This window comes from Falco peregrinus, chromosome 1, assembly GCF_023634155.1.
Source record: "Falco peregrinus isolate bFalPer1 chromosome 1, bFalPer1.pri, whole genome shotgun sequence".
NCBI lineage: Eukaryota > Metazoa > Chordata > Aves > Falconiformes > Falconidae > Falco > Falco peregrinus.
Genome location: NC_073721.1, coordinates 51,570,485 through 51,591,576, shown reverse-complemented (window position 1 = coordinate 51,591,576; position 21,092 = coordinate 51,570,485). Strand labels below are relative to the sequence as shown.

Here is a 21,092-nt window from a genome sequence, read left to right as displayed (position 1 = left end):
TTTGCAAGTTGCACATGTAATCAAAATTATTATTGTGGCCAAGAACTGAAATAACTGTTGTTTCTCTATCTGAGGAACATTCTGAAAAGTGATATAAAAGGTATGGTTTTATTTTTCTGATGAAGTTCTGAATGATAGGCCTGTGATGTTTTAGTATCTAGAAATGCAGACTAGTCACAACAATTGAACTGACTTTTAAGGTTCTGCATGCTTGATTTCTATTGTTTTGATTCTTTCTTTTTCCTCTGTAGAGGTTTGTTAAGACACCCTGTTCATGTTCGCTCATCTGAGCTTCAGCCATACCTTGTCACATACTAGTAAGGCAGAAAGATCTGATGTGAAATCATCCCCGACTATAAAACAAGAAATGTAGTTTATCAAGTTGTCATTGTAATGTATGCATTCTTAGAACCCTTTTTGACTGTGTAACTGGAAGTACACATAAAAAAAATTCTTAATGTGCTAAATAGTTTTTTTTTTTGTTTCTCCCTCTCCCCTCCTTTCAGACAAAATCCGGAAACTACCTTTGAAGTGTATGCAGAAGTAACCTATTCAGGAGTCAGTTGCACTGGGAAAGGTACTGTTCTGCACTGTAGTTCTACCTATTTATTGACTAAAAGTATTCTTAAGAATCATGTATTGTGAGATCACAAGGTATATTTAATAATATAGTGTTCTAGCTTTTAAAGATATCTTAATCACTGATTCTGTAGAATCTTACAGTTAGGACTAATAATGAGAAATTCTTGCCTCTGTCCCCAATTGTGGGCAACTTTCTGATTTCTTTGACTGTTTTACCTGTTTTGTCTTATAAAATAGAAATAACTTACTTCATTAGATTGAAAAAGTAAATGCATTTTCAGATTTGTATTTGCTGCTCATGTAAGGATGGGTAGTTTTAAACCAAAAAATACTCTACAGCTTCTTGTTTGGAATTTATTCTTACTTCTTCCTTACTTTCTACAGAAGTATTTTTATTGGTTCCCAGAATTCTTCCTTTGAGCAAATGATTTTATCTAGAAATAAGGCGTAAACACAGCTTATGATTTGATTAACTGTTTTTACCAAACATTGTTCTCAAGCCATGATCATACCAGAATTTCTCTGTAATACTATTTCTGGCAAGTATTTCTGTATATATGCTAGAGAAGTCTCATAATTGCTGAAACCAATGTTAAGTATATTTGTGAATTTTTGATTGCACTTTTTTCTGAACCTGAGGAACTTGATCAAATAAGCACGAAAAGCAAAGGCTGAAATTCGTAATCCCAGAATTTAGTTCAAGAAAGTATTACTTCAGTCCTAAGAATGTTACGAAAAAGGAGGGATGTCAAAATTGAATAATTCTGGTTAGTCAACATATACTGATACTGAAGTAATAGGTTTTTATTAAATGATCATGTGTGTATTGTGTATATGGTATAATGAACCAGTAGAAAAGTTTTTGTATTATATTTTATTGAATGGAAAGTCAGTTGTCTCCTTTCATATCTGTATTTGTTTGTTACAATCAGCAAAAGTCAAATACCTGCAACTCTTTCCTTTACCACCACAGCCTCCGTGGGAGTTGTAACTGGAATACAGTTTTGGCTTGTCCTACTGCTATATGCCATCACGACTATTTGATGTAACTGCAGGAGCCCTTTTAATAACTAGTCTTTGTTTCTGCACATCTGACCTGGATTCTAGTGCCAGAAAATCTGAACAAATTTGACCATAAACATTACATTGTACAGTACTAGTGTCTGGGTATAATCTTCTCTTTGAAGTTTGTTTGCATCCCCCTGGAGGGATTAATTCCCTGCTGTGGGAAGGTGGGTTAAAAAGCACGGAAACTACTTTACAGGTTTTTAATTGGAGAATTTAGTATACATTTTGTTCTATAAACCAACTGATTCTGTGGGAGTTTCACTTAGTTGTGTTTTTGTTGTATGCACTTGTAGGTGCAAAATCTTCAGAAATATTTTTAGTGAGTAAAAAAAAGTTTTATTGTTTTTATGACTCATATTCTGAAGTTACTGGTTCTCTCTGAATAATCTTCTAAAAGATTGTTTCCCAACCATATTTTTTCTTATATTTAAGAGGTGCCCGTTATTCTCAGAGGTCTTAGATTTGTGTATTCCCAAATATTCTGTCCTGTTCTAAGTGAAGTTTGTGTTTGGTTCTCCACAGCATTAACTATATTTAACAGCTATGCTGTATCCCAGGTAAATCATCATTCTAGAAATGTAGACCTAGACACCTATATGTAGTCTTTTCTACTTCTTACTTCTTGGCCGGCTGTTCTATGCCAGAAAGCCGAGAATATATATACACTTTTTTTTTTTCATTTTTGTAATCAGGGAACATATGTTACATGACAAGGAGCAGTTACTATTAAGAAAAGCTAAATGTATAAAAGGTGTATGAGGGGCAAATTCAGGCATGTTTAAAAAACTATTTCTTCCTGTGTAATGGATCTCAAAATTAACTAAGACAACTGTTTTTGAAATTCTGGGTCTAGTATAATAGTGCTGTTTATCACTTAGAATGCTTTTAATTCTTATATTGATAGTCTGACATGGTCTTGAGGAGGATGTATTGCTTCAGAGCTGTAACAGTTCTAGTGCATGAGATTGTCTGGCTTGTGGGATGGTAAAATATGCCTCTCTTTTGTTTTATTCAAAAGTTTGTGTAGCTGTTGTGTTTTGACCCCAGCCAGCAACTAAGCACCACTCAGCTGCTCACTCACTCCCCTGCAGTGGGATGAGGCAGAGAATTTGAAGAGTAAAAGTGAGAAAGTAGCGAAGGATGTTTTCCATGTGACTGTTAAATACCAACTGACAGTAAAGGTTTTAGTATATTTCGTAGCTCACTTGGCAGATGATTGTACATTCAAGTAGCTTTACTGCTTGTGTAATTGTTAACAATCTAGCGTTAAATGTCTATTTGGTCAATAACTTTTGAAATTAATGAAAACAGTATTATCCATTGACTATCATATAGAATGATAGAATCATTTGGGTTGGAAAAGACCTTTAAGATCATAGAGTCCAACCATTAACCCAGCACTGTCAAACCCAGCACTGTCAAGCCTACCGCTAAACCATGTCCCTAATCACCATGTCTACACATCTTTTAAACACCTCCAGGGATGGTGACTCTACCACCTCCCTGGGTAGCCCCTCTTGATACAGAAGGCTCCCTCTTAGTTACCAAGACAGTTGACTGCAGAAGGAAAAAAAAATCTGTTCTGGGCTTCAAGAAAGACATCAGTAAACTGGAACAAGTTCAATGAAGGACCACCAAGATGGTGAGTGAGCTAGAGCACTTGCACTGTGAGGAGAGATTGAGAGTACTGGGTTTGTTCAGCCTGGAGAAGACTTCAGGGAACATGAATAGCAGCCTTCCATACCTATGAGGAGTTCATCAAGATGAGATATCCAGGCTCTTCACAGTGATGTGTGGCAGGACAAGAGGCAATATCTGAATCAACACTGAATCGAGGGATTCTAACTGAGTATCGGGAGTGTCTTCACTGTGAGGACATCAAGTATTGGACCAGGTCACTCAGAGAGGTTGTGCGATCTGCATGCTTGGAGGTTTTCAAGACCTGACTAGATCACAGCCTGAACAACCTGGTCTGACCTCACACCTGGCCCTTCTTTGAGCAGGAAGTTGGACTAGAGATCTCCTGAGGTCCCTTCCAGCCTGAATTATCCTGTGATCCTAAGATTTGATTCCTAGAAACGTGTCAGGAACATCTGGAGGATGTTTTGTACTCTTAATATGGTATGAAGAGAAAACTTGATCGAAACCAAAGAAGTTGAAAAAGAAAACATTGTTTTATTCCAGTCCAGGCAGAGCTCTTGCCAAACCACAATGAAATGTGTGAACTGTGAAAGGAAATGATCACTGGTTCACCTCAGCTGTGGTCTCGCTGTCCTTTCTCCTTTAGATTGTTCAGAAATAATGATCATCTGTGCTCAGCATTGGTGACTTGTGTATTTCTGGCATGTGAAGGCTTTGCTATGTCGTACAATTCCAGCATTCAGTTGTATCTAAAAGCTGTGCTTGCGCTTTTCTTTCCTTACAGTCATAGATCTTATTTGGGGACTTACGGATTTTTCTTAATGGGCCACTTGATTTAAATGTGGTAACTTTATTTTGAGAACTGTGAAACAAGACAGCTGCAACTGTGACTAGCAACATTAATATGAGTAATTGTTATTAAGAAGATATTTCCTTAAGAGAAGACAGTTACCAGATCAGTTTTTTGTCTTATGATTGTGATTTCTGTGGAAGCTGGGAATTTCCCTTAGCTAATTGAATCTCAGTTACTGTGTGCGTGGTTTGTTATTTTTTTTTTAAAGAACATTTGACTTCCTAAAATTGAATGAAAATACAAAAACGCTTTTATCTTAACTTTGTTACCACTTTTTTTGAATTATTTTTTTATTGGGATGTCTGGAATTCAGAATTTCTTCACTTGATATTTCAATGGTGCATTTGTCAACGTTCTACTATTTAGTTTCATCAGATAGCACTGTTCTTTTGTCCATAACCTCTTCTGATAAAGTGTTGGTTCCTTCTCACCAAAGGTCTAGGGCACCAAAATAGAGTAGAAGGAATGCAGTCTGCATCTTTACAGTGACAATACATGGAAGTTACCTAGTGAGAAATCTGTGGTGTGTATGTCAAGTATAAGTATGTCAAGCATAGGGACTTTGCAAGTCTAATGCTTCTCACCAACTCCCACACGCTTATTCTGGAAGAAAGGAAAAAATCATGGTTTTAATTAAAAAATGGAATATTGTTATAGGGAAAATATAGTGTTAATACTTTTGATTCTTTCCTTTGTAGTATCAGATAAATACTGGGTGAGGACTGTGACTCAGAGGAAGAGGTGTAGTTCTGAGGCTGATACAGAAGCCTGGCTAATAGGCTGGCTTAGGTTAGTCTTAATGGGTACATTTTGCGCAGTGGTGTAGTTGAGATGGAGTAAGATTCCAATGCTGTACAGATGGGCACAACAAAGTTAACTCTTTGTCAAGTATGCCTGGTGACTTTGGCTTTCAACCATTCCAGGTTGTTAGGACCTAAAAAAATCTGATTACTAAGAAAAAATCCAATTCACTTATAAGGCTTTAATATTCTGTAGCCTCTGTGTGGGGTTTTTGTCTTTGCCTTTATAGATTTTAGTGTTGTGTGATTTTTGACAGTAGGAAAACTTCTAACTTTCCTTATCACCTAGATAAGGCCATCTGCCTTGCTAAATCCAGGTGTGTTGCTTTAAAAAAAAAAAACCAAAACCCACTGCAACCAAACAAAAAGTTTTAGATTTATCATTAAAAAATCCACTGCAACCAAACAAAAAGTTTTTAGATTTATCATTAAAAAACCCCACTGCAACCAAACAAAAAGTTTTTAGATTTATCATTATTATTTTATAGGTTTCACTATATGAGTTAACCTTGCTTCAGGAATTAAATAAACTAGAGCCTCAAGATTCATAGATAGAAGGGAATTATAATACAGTTTATTGCCCAGCGGATACAAGTAATACGTACTGGACATCATCTACAATTGTGTTAGTTCTTCTTTTCTGCTGTGATACTTAATTACTTAAATGTGACTTGGGAGAAGTGAGTAGATGTACTTTTTTGTTGACACTAAAGTGATTACTGTAGCACTTCTGAACGCTACATGCAAGGTTTAAGGTCTACCATTGTTTCTGTTCGCATACTGCTTTATGTTATATTATGTTTCACTGTTCACCCTGGTTTAAGAAAAATGTTTAAAACCAAACTTTGTATTCAGTGTTTTTTGTGTGCAATACCAAAAGGTTTGCAGGAGGAGATGTCTGTGCTGTTTGTGTAATCACTGATGTAGCTGGTGCTTCTCAAATTCAAGAAGCTAAAAGGGTACCCATTTAATTCTCAGCTGGAAATGCTGAGTTTTCTGCTGTTAGGGCAGTGTGTGTCTATAAAATAGCACATTCCTAAGTAAATAATGTTGGACATTCTATATGGAAGCTACAGATTACAGTTTTATTTTAATAACTTTTGATAAGTCTGTGTCTTTGGTGCATGATCTTTTCTCATTCATTGGAATTGTTACATGCAGAGGATAATTTGAGAGCCAAATAGATGCTTTAAAAAAAATACTACTATTTTACTGGATTTGTTTTCCTATTTTTAAACTTCATGTAAAGGAAGAGAAAATGCATTTTATGAGATTGTGAAGTCCTAATGTAGGGCTTGTGTATTTGTCATGGCATCTCATAATAGTAAAACTACACAGAAATTGAGGTAGTAAATTACAAAGAACTTGTATTGTTTCTTTTACAAATTATAACTGCTTAAGTTAGCTTAAGCATTTCTAGAAATGCAGTTCTGTACTATTGACATATTCTATGCTTAAAGTGCATTGGAACTACATTTCCTTTTTTTTATAACCTCAGCTAAAAAATTGTTAGGGGGTTTGGGTTTTTTTTAAGGTGCAGAAGTCAAAAGAATCTAGCAATTTTAGTATAAATACCTATATAAAGAAAGTGAAAGCATACTAACTGCTTAAGGAATCTTTCTTTTACTTTTCAAAGAGCTTTAACGAATGATCTGCAGCAATTGTAATGTCATAAAAATATGATGTCACAAATTTAAGGGTTTTGCTGGACCTCAGCCAAAGATCGTCTCTTGTTAGATAAGGCTGTGAGGAGAATTGTAGTCTAACTGTCAAACTGTTCCATGTAGAAAAAGAGAATTTGTTAGTCTAAAGTAACTGATCAAAATAGTATCTAAAGTTGTGAGCATTTACTTTCAAATGTTCATAGAGTAAGATACCTCCCTGCACCCTTGTCTGGGAGGACGCAGCATGCTTTTGTATGGGGTTTTTGTGTTCTTGCCAAAGCAGACATTATAAAAGTATGTCAAATCTGTAGTTTTACCATGTAGTGTGCCAAAAGGCCTTTCTCTCCAAGGACCTCATCTTTCATCTTTTTGTGAGTGTAGCATAAATTCTTGCTGTGTGTTCAAGGAAAAAGCTAAAATGGTTTAGTACAGCTAAAGGATTTCTTTCTTCTTAAAAAAAAAAAACAAACCAAAACCCAAAACCCAACCAAAAATCCATGGTAAGTTAGAAGCCTAAATGCGATAGCATTGACAAAGTGTAAGTGTGTTAGAGTTTAACAAATGTTCACTGGATTAGTAAAGGAAATGTAGTTTATACTACTTCTTTTATGACAGAATTTAAAAGGTCTTGCTGTAAGACTTGCCATGTGCTTCTTTCTTTTCTCAAAAACATACCACTAGGTTGAAAAGGGAGATGAATCTTAGAAGGAAACTATTAACTCTGAGGTAGTTTATCATTGTTTGAGAGAAAGGATGAAATTTGCATTTGAATCGGCTCTGAGAGTAGCATGTACTACTAATCTTGTTCCTACTAGAAGCTTGTGAGTAGTTTAAGTACTTCCTTCTTTACTTTTCATGTTCTAGCCTTGTGTTGTAATAGCTCTTTCCCTCCCTCCCCCCCTCCCCCCAGTAGATCACAAATGTTATAACTTAAACTAATAGAAGTCCTTAACTCTACTGGGGGAAGTCACGATGTGCTTGGGCCCTAAAATTATTCTACAGTTGTCACTATGGTTTCCATGATAAGGCTTTTGCAGATAGAGAGAACTAGCAGGTTTCTGTCTCTGCAAAATAGACATACTGCTAACTCCTTACCATTGTCTTTTTATCATATGATAGATACAACAGATATATAGATATATCTATTATCATAGATAATAGAGCAGTACCTCCATATAGATGAATCATTTTCTTGAACATAAGCAAAGTTACTGGAGTAGGATTAACTTAAGAGTTGGTCATTCAAAAGTTTATAAACCTTACCTGTGTACCTCTCAGAGAAACCTTTTTTTTTTTTTAAGTGAAAATGTTTTATTGGCTGATGTCTGCCTGTTCTGTATTGAGAAATAGATAACATACTGAAGATTAGGAATAACAAAGGAAGAGTAAAATTCAGGTCTCTTCCCTTTAAATAAGAGCTTTCTGTTGAGTATGTGCTGTAACTCAGGTATCACAAGTTTTCCAATCCCATCTTTATGGTATTATGTTGCTACACTTAATTTACTAAAGCAGGATTGGAAAAGTAACTGAATCTAAGTAGATAGGTAGTATTTGGAAATTCTAATTCTCCTAAGCTGCTGCTTTGTTTTTCTGTTTTGATTTGATCACTTTTCCATCTTGTTTGTACTTAGAAGAAGACTTTTACAAAGAATTTAGTAGGACTGCAGCGCCAGGTCAGGTAAGTAGCGCTGTCTGAACTGTTTTGTTTGAACGGAGTTCAGAGTTTGGCTTTTACATTGTAAATGAAATACTCCATTTGAAGAGAAACTCACTTTATGAAAAAAATATTAAATCTGTCATATTGCAAGTCATCATAAATTTTATCTAGCACACTTTTTTAGGTGTGTTCTTACTGATGGTACTCAATTTAAGAAACCCCCCAAATGTTAGTTTATATCAAGTATAACTGAATATTCTTCAATTTCTGTAAGTTATTTTGTGGGAAGAGATCTGTTTGTCCTTTTTGCTTCATTCCTTAACTACTTCTGTCTACAGTCTTTTCCATTTCACAAGTATTTACTAATCTGTACTATATTGCTGCTGCTGGTGCTGTTTAACTAGACAGAAAAATTCAGCACAGAAAGTCTCACTCACAAGACTTTAAACTTTTGTTGATTTATATTTTTTTAAAGGAGCTTGACATCTTCATCAAGTTCACAGTGGGCCTGCTTTGTTTGCTTTCTCTTGAATGCTTGATAAGATTTTTCTTCTATTGTTTTGTGCAGCAAGGACAGAACTTGCCATGGCTGAGGTGGTTTTTTTGTATATCCACAATATGGTCATTGTCTGCTGCTGAATAATTGTGACTGCTTTTTGTACAACCAGAACTAAGGCTTTGGCTGTGAACAGATTCCTTCTTAGCGTGAAAAGAGACTAATCCATGTAAATACAGCCCCAAAATAAAGCTTTACAGAAAAAGGGAAAGGCTGCTAAGCAGGAGGGCAGAGGTCAGCAATTTAACCTTTAACCTAACAAATAAGAAGCATGAAAGTTCCTGAATTGGTTTACAAAGGCAAGCTCCTGTGATCTGTCAGTTTTTCTTTTCATGATAGAGTTGGGTGAGAAAACTGACTGACAGCTAGTGCCTTTTTAACTGCAGGTTGAAATTAACTGCTAAACTGAAACTTTTTTAGGGAGGTGTTTTTTTAGTGATTTTAACAAATTATTTTCTTTCTCTAGCTGTACTTAGTTTTCCTTGAATTTATAGAAGAGTTTGAATGGTTGTTCTTTTTAAAGAGTTCTTGAAAGACTCGATTTAATACCAAATACTACTGAAACATTTAATATTTTAGCTTTTGAGCCATTTACGAATTTGATGAAGCACTTGATGCTATTAACTCTCTGTTGATGTGCTCCTTTAAGAGTAGGGCTGTTATTCCAATAACTGCAGAGAGATTGTACTTTGAAGAGAGTCAAGGAGTTGCTGTTAAAGGGTGTGTGTGTGACTTTATTTAAGGGAGTAATTTTAACTTTAGTTCATTCTCAGTCACAAAATTTTCCAAGGTGATTTGGTTTTGTTTGTCCTTATTTAATCACAACAGGTAATCTCATTAATGAGTGTTAACTTTTGCTTAAAGCTTAATGCATCTACAATCAGCTGTTAATCTAGATATAGACATTTCTGTAAAGAACTTTTAATTAGAATGTCATTCAGATGAAAAAGAAACAAAGTAGTAATGACTTGAAAGTAGGCTCCCTGTAGATTAAGAATAGCAGTTTTGGGGTTTTTGCCTAATGTTGTAAGCGTTGTCCCAGAAATGACTGATGTTTGATGCATCCACTGTTGTACTGATGCTTCCTATGAGTTTTCAGTGGAAATATTGGAGTTTAGAAATTGTGTCTGTTTATTCTGTTGACATGTAGACATAATTCTACACAGAACACTACTTTGTTCAACATGCAAGCAAAGCAAATTTGGTAGAGCAAAAGGTGAAGTAGATCTATTTTTATTACTGGCTCTTTTTGTTATAGGTAGTTCCTTGCAAGAGGAGAATGTAAACTCTAATTCAAAAAGAGGCCTATCAGAGTGCCTGAGGCAGTATTGGTCTGCTGCTTTTTGGTGTGATGATTTTTTTTTTTATATTTGTTATGGACAAAAAAGACACCTTATAAGGTTTTATCAGGTTTTCTTGTGATTTTTTTGTTGGTTTGGGGTTTGTTGTTGGTTTGTGGTGTTTTTTTTTAAAGATTGAAATAGAGTTAGAAAGAAACATGATTTGTGTTTTTTTACCAATTATTACCAAGTAAAATTATTATTTGTAGACTACTGTTCTACTTCAGCAATGGTTGTAATAAACCAAACCAAATCCCAAAGCCCACCTTTTGTGCTACCAGAGACAGGCTGATCCTGCAGTATTCTACATGAAATGCTGTAGCATGCTGATTCATAGCAAAGGGTCAGTGTGTGGTATGCTTCCCTGTAGCAGTGTTTGTGAATAACAATGGTAAGGCACATTTTAATCATAAAGAACTGTATTATGTTCTGTTAATAACCTAACATCCTCATATCTGTGAACAAGGTGTATCACCAGCGCTCTACTGGATTTTGTCATTGGAGAGGGGAGAAGGAATGCTGAGGGAATGCTGCTGAATCCTGTGCGATGATTAAGAAGGTTTTTGGCCCTGCTAGGGCTACCAAGTTTTGGTAAACCATTTGTCAGAGTTCTGGATGCTGAGTGGTCATTGGCTTGGGAAGATGATTTTTATGTCGGTTTTGGTGTTGGTTTTTTTAAGATAGAATTATCTTTTGATATACTTTTTAATAGGACTTCATGGAAGGCTGGGATAGAAATAAGGAAGTTGAACTGCAGTAATAAGGATGATACTTTTGAATGGAAGGGTGGGAACAAACAATTGATAGTGATAATCTATTTTCTGGAATGGGTTATAGTCTGAAGAGTTCATTTGCTTATACTTCCCTAGAAATTAAAAAAAACCTGCAACACAACAAGCCCCTCAAAGCCCCCAATATTTAAGTTGGTTGTGATATTTCTGAACTCTTCCATGACTGGCTATTTGGAGAGTAATGTTTTCTAATTTGATGAACTAAGTAGTAAAAACAAATGATGCATACTGTAAGTAGTCAAATAATATAAGACTTGTAGAAGTGACCTGTAGAACATCATAATCTGTGTGGAAAGTGCCAGTTAAAAGATGAGGAGCTGGAGTGAACGCTTGTATTTACTGTGCTAAAAATGTGTGGTCTGCCCCAGACTTCATCAACTAATACAGTACATGCACCTAGGGAAGGAATGGAAGGAAAAAAAACCAACAAAACTTTGAGTGATACTTTTAAAGCAGTATCTTGGATACTGTAGCCAAAAGAATTTCCCCACTCAGAATTTGATTTGTGCTAAGATTTTAAATGGTGGTGAAGGGAATTACATTCACGGCTCTCCTTGCATTCTACTGGGATAAACTGAGTTGCATCTTTAGTTCCTTTGAAGAGTCATTTATTTGAAACTGCATAGTTATGAATATAAATAGTGGTAACATTACCATTTTTGAATTGATTCTTACTTTTTTTTATCTTTTAAGTAAATAATTACTCCTTATGTCTAGTTGACCTGTAAAACACTTTTGATATCTTCTATTCCAAAGAATCTAAAACCAGATTGTCACTCTGGAAGAACACCTATCAAAAATTATTAATGCAGACTTAACTCAAATACCAAAATGTGAAGTCAAAATAGCTGACCAAGTATCACAGTGTAGGTAGACAGTAGAATCAGGCTGTTTATTTAAATAATGTGCTTTATCTTTTTGTGAACATGGTGCTAGGACAGTGCAAACAAGTAGGGAAAGATACCAGGAGATGAGAAACAGCTCAGTCAGAATGGAAATTAGCTTATGCTGCCTCTTCAATAGGCAGTTGAAGAGATGGTGGAACAGAACTGGCCCTTAGTGAAGGGCAGGATCAAATTGTCATAAAATATGGCAGAGTAAAAAAAGCAACAAAAAAAGCCACCACCCCCAAACCAAAACAAAACACAACCCCCAAAACTTTCCTTTGCAATGAGTATGAGAATTTCTTCTAAAGTTGCTCTTCACTTGCACCTGAAGTAGCATGTAGTTTTATCTGATATTTGCCTGTTGATCATTCACTCAGTTTAATTTGAAGAATTTATCAAATGTTAAAAAGATTCAGTAGGGTAAATCTCTTTTAAAGCTGTAACTTATGTCCACAAGTGCATTAAAATTCATACTTACAATTATCACAGACTAATATTAATCTCATCTCATCCCATTTTATCTAGGGGTGCTATTTGCACATAGAAAAATGTTACAGATATGTTTTTGTTTCATTGTGATAAATGTCCTTCTACACTAAAGGTAATGTTATATTTGTCCTCTATATTTGTTGCTCTTACTTAATGGCTTAAATGCCTTGTGTTTGTGATAATCTGTCATCTTTCGTACACAGTAGCATTAAAAATTGTTTTGATTATGGTTTGAGAAAACTTACTTGTAAATCATTCACTAAAAATACATCCTACTTCAACGTATTGTAGATTCCATCAGTACTATGTAATTAAATAGCTCTTAAAGGTATCTTCTGCTGTTAAAACAGATGCGTATAGCTTTGTGTGTACCTTGGCAGTATTCATAAACAAAAATAGATGTGGTGAGTAAATAGAATTATTTAACTTGTTCAACATTTCATTCTTTAATGAGCTGTAGAAGTAAAAAGCAGAATCTCACAATTTACCATCTATTTTGCATGGAGATAGCAAAAAGCGTGCTTGGTTGCATTTACAAATACCAAATGTGGTATCCAGTAATACAATAATTGCAGTGCTTTCATTTTGCTTATTTCTAGATTGTTTTGCTTTACTCTGGATATGGAATTAGATCCTTCACTAAATCATCTTGAAGCAATTCTGTATCTAGACTAAATCCATAGACTACAGTGGGTATCAATCACACGGACAATTAAAATTGAGTATTGACATGTTTTTAAAATAGTCATGTGTCTCAATTTTGTTTATCTCAAAGTTTTAAAAACCTAATGACCTCATTGCAGCTTGACTATAATTACCATGTTTAAACTTCTATGCATTTTTTATTTTAAACAGCCTTTGTGTTTTTTTTTAAACCAAAAGAAAATTAATGAGAAGAGACAAAGAGACATCAAAGAGGTTTTCCCTCTGATTGCAGTGTTAGAAGTTTTGCCTGAAAATAGGTTACATTTCTTCTGTTTTCAGCTGAATCCTCATTAACTTTACATTTTAATGATGTCCAGAGCAAATTATAAGATTATGGTAGATGCCTTAAAGGGAAGCTTAAAGGACACCTTTTTAATGTTTGTTTCTTTATTAGTGGCAGTATTTGCACCAGTATTATAAACAGCATTAGAATGCTAAAAGTAATCCCAAAACATATCAGAAATATCTTCCATTTCTGCCATATATGTAGTATAAGTATCTTTATTTAGTATATAACACAAGTGGAGCATGTTAGGGGGATATCTTCATCTTTGTAGAAGACAAATGTAAATCATGCCCTTTGAAAGAGTTTACAAATTACTTTGCATCTTATAGTCAGTTTAATTTATAATGATAAAGGAAAATGGAGACAGGTGATGTAACAGAGCCTCTGAATTGTTTTCTTGAACCTTCAGTGGAGAAGAGGATTGAAATGTGAATAAAGTGATAGTTTGTGTTTTTACAACGACATAAAACATTGTTGGGGGAACTTGGTGGAATTTCAGTGTATTCCATTTAGGGGAACGCTATTAACAGCAATTCTGTGTTCTAATGTACCTCTCCTACTAAAAATTAAGATTGCATAATTACCTTTTTAGATGAAGAATTGTGTTATATCAAATGCAGCAAAAGAACTGGTATTTGGTAACCTTAAACAAGGATAACTGAAATTGGTGATAGCTTGAATGGAGTTTGAACAGTTGAGAATCCAGGTAGCCTGAGATAATCCTATAAAACAAAAAAGTATCTTTAAAAGTAAAACAAAATAAAAATTGTACCTGCTCCCCCGGAAGTATAACAATTCTATATTAACATATTTTTTTTCTGCTCCCCATGTTCCCCCCTTGTACCTTTGCCCCACAGAAGGGTATGTCATTTCTGACTGTAGCTCAATGAAAAGTTAGATGAAAAGGTCTTAAGGAAAGTGAGGTCTTCTGTTTTCCTGTCCTGACTTGGTGTTACGAATAGAACCTTTGATTTTCTTGTGCTACCCTCTAATCAATAAACTAAATTTTTGGGAGGTGGAATTATGGCAAGGGATAGGAAGAAGACTAAATGTAGGAGCGTCCCAAAGTTTAGTTACGAGGTAGGACTCAAAATCCAAACGTAGTTAAATGTTATTTAAGATCTTAAAGGTTAGTATTTCATGACTACATTGCCATAATAGAAGTGAATTTCTAATTAATCTCTGATTATTCCTATAGATATGGCCCTGCTTGACATGCAGTTTTACAAAGCTAATGTCCTGGATCTATATATTCAGTATGTAAGACTAGTATTTCTAAAAAAATTCTTTGCAATGGAAACAATCTTTAGTACTTGTTTTTAATAAGTTCAACCTCCTTGTATGTTCCAGAGTCTTAATGGCTGTCTGCTGTAGTGTTATCCAAAGTTTGCTGTTACTGTCCACCTGCAGGTCTGTTTCTGCAGTTGAGTGGAACTGCACTTGTGTGTAGTCATCTGCTATGAGATGCTCTTGAGAGCTCAAATTTGTAATCATGGCTATCAAAATAATCCTCTTTGTCCTGAGAATTCTACCTAAGGGTGCTACAGTTCTGTGATCTATTTTTCCACTGAAATGTGTGGTGTTCTAGCATCTTGACATATGTACACATAGCTCTAACGTAATTGAAATTTTCCTTTTTGTTTTGAACTCAAATAAATAAACTTCTGCTAAGTAGTGCCTGGTTGAAGACTTCACCCTTGATTTAGACTACTGTGTCTTGATGGAAGCATTTGACATGTCCATCATTAATAAGTAATTGAATAATGCAAGAGTCATTATACAAAAAGAAAACTCAACCTTTCCATTTCAGGAAGATTTTTACATATTTATATTAATGTTTTGTAGAAACTGTTAGAAATTTGAACTGTCATGATTGTCTAGCTGTTACAGCGGACCCAAACTGCGCATCCAGGTGTGCCTTAGCTGATCTTTTCTTGGAAAAAGGGTTTAAGTCTTTCAGATGTTTGGCGCTCCTTAAGCTTGAAAATAGCTTTCAAAAGTTTCGCTTGAATCTTTTAGCTTTGATGACTTCTAATGTAACTTTAGTTTGAAGGTTGTATTACTGAAGAAGAAAAATTTGAGTGCCATTTCCTGCCTCTCTCTCACCTTTATTTTTTAATTATCAGAGAATTTACAGTAACTTAATCTTTGAGATGCATAATAAAAATACTGATTAATAAGCTGCAGCTGATGGAAAGATGTGTATGTTATTTTGATTTCCTTGACATGCACGATTTTGTATAGAATCATATTAGCACTAAAAACCTGAAATGTTCTTCCTGGTAACTTATTCTGCAAGTATTTGCAGTGTGGCTATTTCCAGCCAGTTCTGTGTTAATGATAGTGCAAGGTTGAAACATTCCAATCATTCATATGCCTGTCCTCCCTTTCTCAAATGTGTTTCTTTGCTCAGTGTTTTTGCCTTATTTCTTTTGCTTTGTTGTGGTCAATTCAGCCAGTATAATAGCAAAGACATTGGCTTTTTTTTTTCCCTTAATGAAGAGTTATGTTAGAGATATACTATAACAGAGATAAGAGCTATTTATGTCCTAAGCTATTGATTTTTAATTAATGTTGCCTGGGCTCATACATGTTGGCAGAATTGCTAACAGCTTGTGGCATTTTTTAATTCACATCTTCTTTTTTGGTATTTTGACAGTGTCATTCATATCTCATGAAAAAGTACCTCGTCAGGTTAAATGTGTTAAAACACCGAGGGGGGAAAAAAAAAAAAAAAAGAAAAAAAGCAAAGAAAAAAAAAAAGCAGAGAATGGAACATAGGGCTGCCTAGGAACCTTGATCCATTGCCAAAGTATTTAAACAATTTAGTGTTTTGGTTTTCTAGCTCCAAGCTGCTTCTCAAATCCCTTGCTAATTAATCCAGTTAATTCTTTGTAGACTAACTGTATGCAGGGCTTTTTCTTGTGCTTCTATCGCTGAGAACCCTGTTTTGTTTGAAGCAAACCTAAGCTCTGTTATAAAGGTTGTAGTAATAAAGTGAGTACTTGCAGATGTAAATACAGTGTTTTGAGCCTTTTTAAAAGGAGCTGTGTTTGTGTGTGTAACATCTCATTTAATCTTTCATGTTTAAAAATTAAAACATATATGCTTATATAAAAAGATGTAAAGAACTTTGTCATCAGTTCAATCATTTAAGAAAAGGCCATTAAGAAATGGAACAATTATGGCATGAAGTAATAGCGTTCTGGTACTATGATTACTGATGTATGTTTATTTTTCACAAGTAAATTATTGTAAATGCTCTTTGTTTCTGAACTCCAGAATGGGTGTTTCAATATAGGGCAAATAAGAGAGTTCAACAGGAAGGAGATTTTTTAGAAATGACCTGTTGATACTTTGGATTCTTTTGATTAGGGTACAACTGTGTTGTGAATTCAGAACTGGAAAAAGCAGCTAGGGAGCAGAGAGCTTAGAAGCCCAATTAGATGTGGTATGAGGTAATGAGGAAAGAGTATACACTCCTTAAGGTGTGCTTGTCTGTGATAAAAGCCACTACAGCTCTTGAGCTTACTTCTAGATTTTAAGATTAGTTGAAAACTGTGTCCCCTCATCATACTGCTTATCAGTGCTAGGCATATGATTGTGTGCAACAGTGCAAGTGTAGCTGTCAGTGTCCCTGCCAAGCACTACAGGAAAAACATCTCTGAATGTTCTACTCCATCAGCTTTCTCAGTGATTTTGAGAAGTTGCCTCTGAGGACATACTGTCTATAGGACGCAGCTTTCCCTCCCGTTCTGTGTAATGCTAGGTGTTCTTGCAAATGGGTGATGGAGTGCAGATATTGGGGGCTTTTGCTGCCAGCTGGCCATAACAAGTTATGCTCCCCTTTCCTTAGTCATCCTCAAAAGATTTGCATGTCAGGAGTTGATGACCATCTGCACTGCAGCACCTTGTGGATCAACCTGTAGAGAAAGTGGATTACAGTTGCATTTTTAGATTACCTTTGGAATTGGTGATTTTATTTTTCTTTCATCTCATGGTCATTAGCTACATGAGGTGTATTTTTCCATGTTAGGACCTCTTTCCCCTCACCCCCACTAAGTTTTGAATACTGTTCAAGAAGTTCAGCTTCTGTCATCAACACATCTGACTCCACAGAAACCTTTTGCAGGAGAGCATATTGAATGCTTTTCCTTTTTTTACAAACTTTCCTCTCATTTAGTGCTTCAGTTTGTAGGCTTTCACAAGACCTCAGTGATGCTGCAGCCTCAGTTGAGGATCACTGTGACCAGTCTCTGATTTTTTTGTAATTTTTTTTTTAAACTTGCTTCCAGCTTGCTGGCTTTTACCAATTTTCTTTACGATTTTGATAGAATGGGCAGTACTACTAATATGACTGGTAAGTTGAGATGGGCATGTAACAGTTCAAGCTGAAACAAAAAGATGAAATTGAGTACTGAAAAGGTACAAGGCTAAGTTCTGAAGTGTATCAACAGAATAATGATTGTGTCTTTTATATGTGATCTTGCATGCCTTAAAACTTAGGAGTGAGTTGATGACCATTGAAACTACTGGTCAGTAAGGGTCATTTAATACCATAGGTTTCTGTAGTTGTAAATGCATGAAGCTCTAAGTGTGTGTACGTTGTAGAAACCACAATGGTTATATTACTCTTTATAATAATGTGTCCCCCCAAATGATAGCTAGGCTTGGTTGATAATGAAACATATATGAATCATATTCATTGTATGCTAGATAGGGTATATATTACTCTATATTCCAAAAAGTATTTATTTAAACATGTCCACTAAAGAAAACAACAGAACTAAGAATGGGATTTTCAGTTTCCTGTGTCGTAATTTAATCTTTGACAGAATCTGTTTTTCCCGCTTCAATGGCATTTGAATAACTAAAGCGTCCTGAAATAATCAGAGATGCAATAATAGAAATTCTGAAGCCATCGAGCCCCAAAATGATTTTGAAGAGCTTGTTTTCTATAAAATCTTGTATTGCTATACAGGGAGATTCCCTTAAGAGATGATAATTGTGCAGATCAGTAACACAGAGCAGTGTCATTGGGAGTTGGTGGTACTCCACTGAAGTAACACATGGTAACTTTGAAACTGAAAGTAGTTTGAGACTATCAATGTTGAAAGTATGAAAGTAAGGTCAGAGTTTTAAATGTTATAAAGTTACATAGCTTGAGGCTTAGAAATCAGTATTCACTGTTGCATGTTTAAGAAAGAAGGTATTCTCTGTGTAATTTAGGCAATTACACAATTGCTGAAGAGTAGGGTTGTGGTTTTTTTCTTTTTTAGTACACTACCAGAACTTAGGGTTGGCTAGAACACTTTTGTTGCAAGTGCTTTTTGAGTCAGTTCAGATTAAACCTGAAATGAGAGGGTCCATATAACAATGTATTTCTGCAGTACTGGTATGTATTTGCCTAATAATGTGTCTATCTGAATTTATTATGGTTGATGAATTTTGGAAAGACATGAAAAATGTTGGATGATTATAAAGTGTTCTGTAATACATGGAAAATATAGGTTATTAGCAAATTAAAATGGCCATAATATCATTAAACCTAAACCCAAAAATGGTGAAAATAAAGCAGTTTGGAAAATGTTTATAAAACTCAGAAGTGTTTTCTAGTAATGAAAAGCCTGGTGTTATGTTGGAAAATGCTATTTGTTTTCATTAGCAATTCCTTTAGGTTTTGTAATGTAGTTGATTGATTGCCATGGCCACGTTGTGGTTTTACATGAGTTCCTTGTAATATAATATTTCTAAAAAGTAGTATGACATTAAAATGTTATTCCTGGCTTTCTTCAAAACAACAAACAGAATTAAAAATTTTCTGGTTGACAGGGGAAAATAGAAAATGTGACATTATGTAAAAATTTCTCTTAAAATTAATTGAATAAGGATTTTTTTGAATGAAGGTGCTTATTCCTTTGCCAATGTTAGGTATAAACTAGTTGGCTATAAACTCTAATTTTATCAAATATAAATCTTTTATTTTTGCTGTAAAAAGCTAGCTTAAAGAAATTGTTTTGGGCTACATATGCTTGAACCTTCAGCAGAAGCAGTAATCTTGGGAAAGTAGATAGGCATACATAAGCAATTTGAAATACATGCCTTGTAAATATTAAAGAGGGTGACTGTTTCTTGTAAAAATGTCAAAACTCTAGTTGCTTTGGTCTTATCTTGCGTAACTTGAGAATTTGCATTCTGGAAATAAGTTAAATTGGCAGATATACACAATCACTGTTTGTGTCTGGTATTGTTAAACTCTAGATGATGCACTAACTCTTTTTGCTGTGTGCTAGCTACAAGTGATGAAGGTCTGCTTATTTTTATTTCCTTTATTGCTTCTGAGACTTAAGAAAAATCTTATCTTGTAAATCCTACCCTGTGTGGTATTGGCACTTCCAGATTGTCACATTTAACTCATAGCATGAAATATTAGTTAACTGTTTCTTTCATATTTTCAGGACAAGGAGGGCTTGCCAGCTGCTGTTGAAGTGAAGAGGCTGTCACCAGGCAACTCTGCTGTCTCAGAATATAAGTACAAAGAGGCAGGAGAGAAACAAATTCAGTATTCATGGCCTGAGCACTTGAAACATATCTCTATTAAATTTATAGAGTGGTGAAAAAGTTATGAGGAAAAAATACACTGATCAAACACAAATAAATTTTTTAAATTATTAAAAACAAAAAAAGCCTACTTAAACTAGGTGTTCCTATTCAACTTCTACATTTAAACTCTTTTGTAAAATTATTACAGGCAGCCTGTAAAATGTTGCAAAACACTTCATATTTAATTTTCTAAGCCAGGCTTTGTGGATTTCTTGAACATTGAAGTAGGATGTTACATAATTTTTTTTTTTTTTTTTTTTTTGCAAGTTCCTAGCTGCTGTATAATTTGCTGACTAAAATTACAGGGCGGGGGGGGGGGGGGGAGGGGAAGAATTTAAAGCATAATCCATTCAGAATTTGCTCCTTGCAGGGCTCCTGAAGTTTGGCTTAGATTTCTAGTAATACTAAATTTCTGGGTTGGTTGAAGAACAGATGGTTATGAAGAGAAATACCAAAGTGCATAGTAAAGCAAACTCAAAAGATTCATCAACCATGCTTTAATATGGACTTGAGGTATCACCAAAGTTAATTAACCATTGCATATAAAAGATCTGAAGACCTCAAATGAAGATGAGAGAATCATGTAGCAAACAGGCTTGAAATAAGTACTTTTTTTGTCTTCTGGTTTTGATCTCTATTGTTTTAGCTTTAGCTCTGTCCTATGCATCCCATTTTTTATAGTTCTAGCTTTAGTTATATGAATATCACCAGTTTAGAAATTAATATGGAGTAAAAGTTTTCTGCTCTTCTTTGTGAAGAGTTAATTCTTGAGTTTTCTGATCGTTGGAGTCATCTTAAGTTTTCTAATGTCTCCTTATTCTTACAGTTTAGAATGTTAGTAGAAGAGAAGTTAATCTGTACTGTTATACAACTGATTATTTTTTTTAAACTGATTTGTTGGTATGGATGAAACAAAGGGAGTTAAAGATTTAATATAGAGATAATTCCCCAACCATATTTCATATATTGAACGCTTTGTGCTTGCAACCCAACTGTTTCACAACTTCCATTAAAATAATTGGTAGAGTTTTGATTGGCACCATTCCATATGACAGTCCAAGACAGTAAATAATAGCAGGTGAAGATGGAACAGCTTTTATGGTTATGTTTGTGTTAATGTTTAGATCAAAGCTAACTTCAGTGGGCGTTTTTGTGTGGGGTTTTTGTTGT

At 34.8% G+C, this 21,092-nt stretch overlaps 1 protein-coding gene across 5 annotated transcripts in view; it reads left to right on the top strand.

Moving 5' to 3' along the window:
- Window positions 1-21,092, top strand: part of DENND1A (DENN domain containing 1A) — a 217,001-nt gene that overhangs the window by 5,880 nt on the left and 190,029 nt on the right. For all 5 annotated transcript variants that reach the window (XM_055793717.1, XM_055793720.1, XM_055793716.1 and 2 more), the window contains exon 2: window positions 507-577. In XM_055793717.1, coding sequence (XP_055649692.1) covers window positions 507-577 — 71 coding nt within the window. The remainder of the gene's footprint in view (window positions 1-506; window positions 578-21,092) is intronic.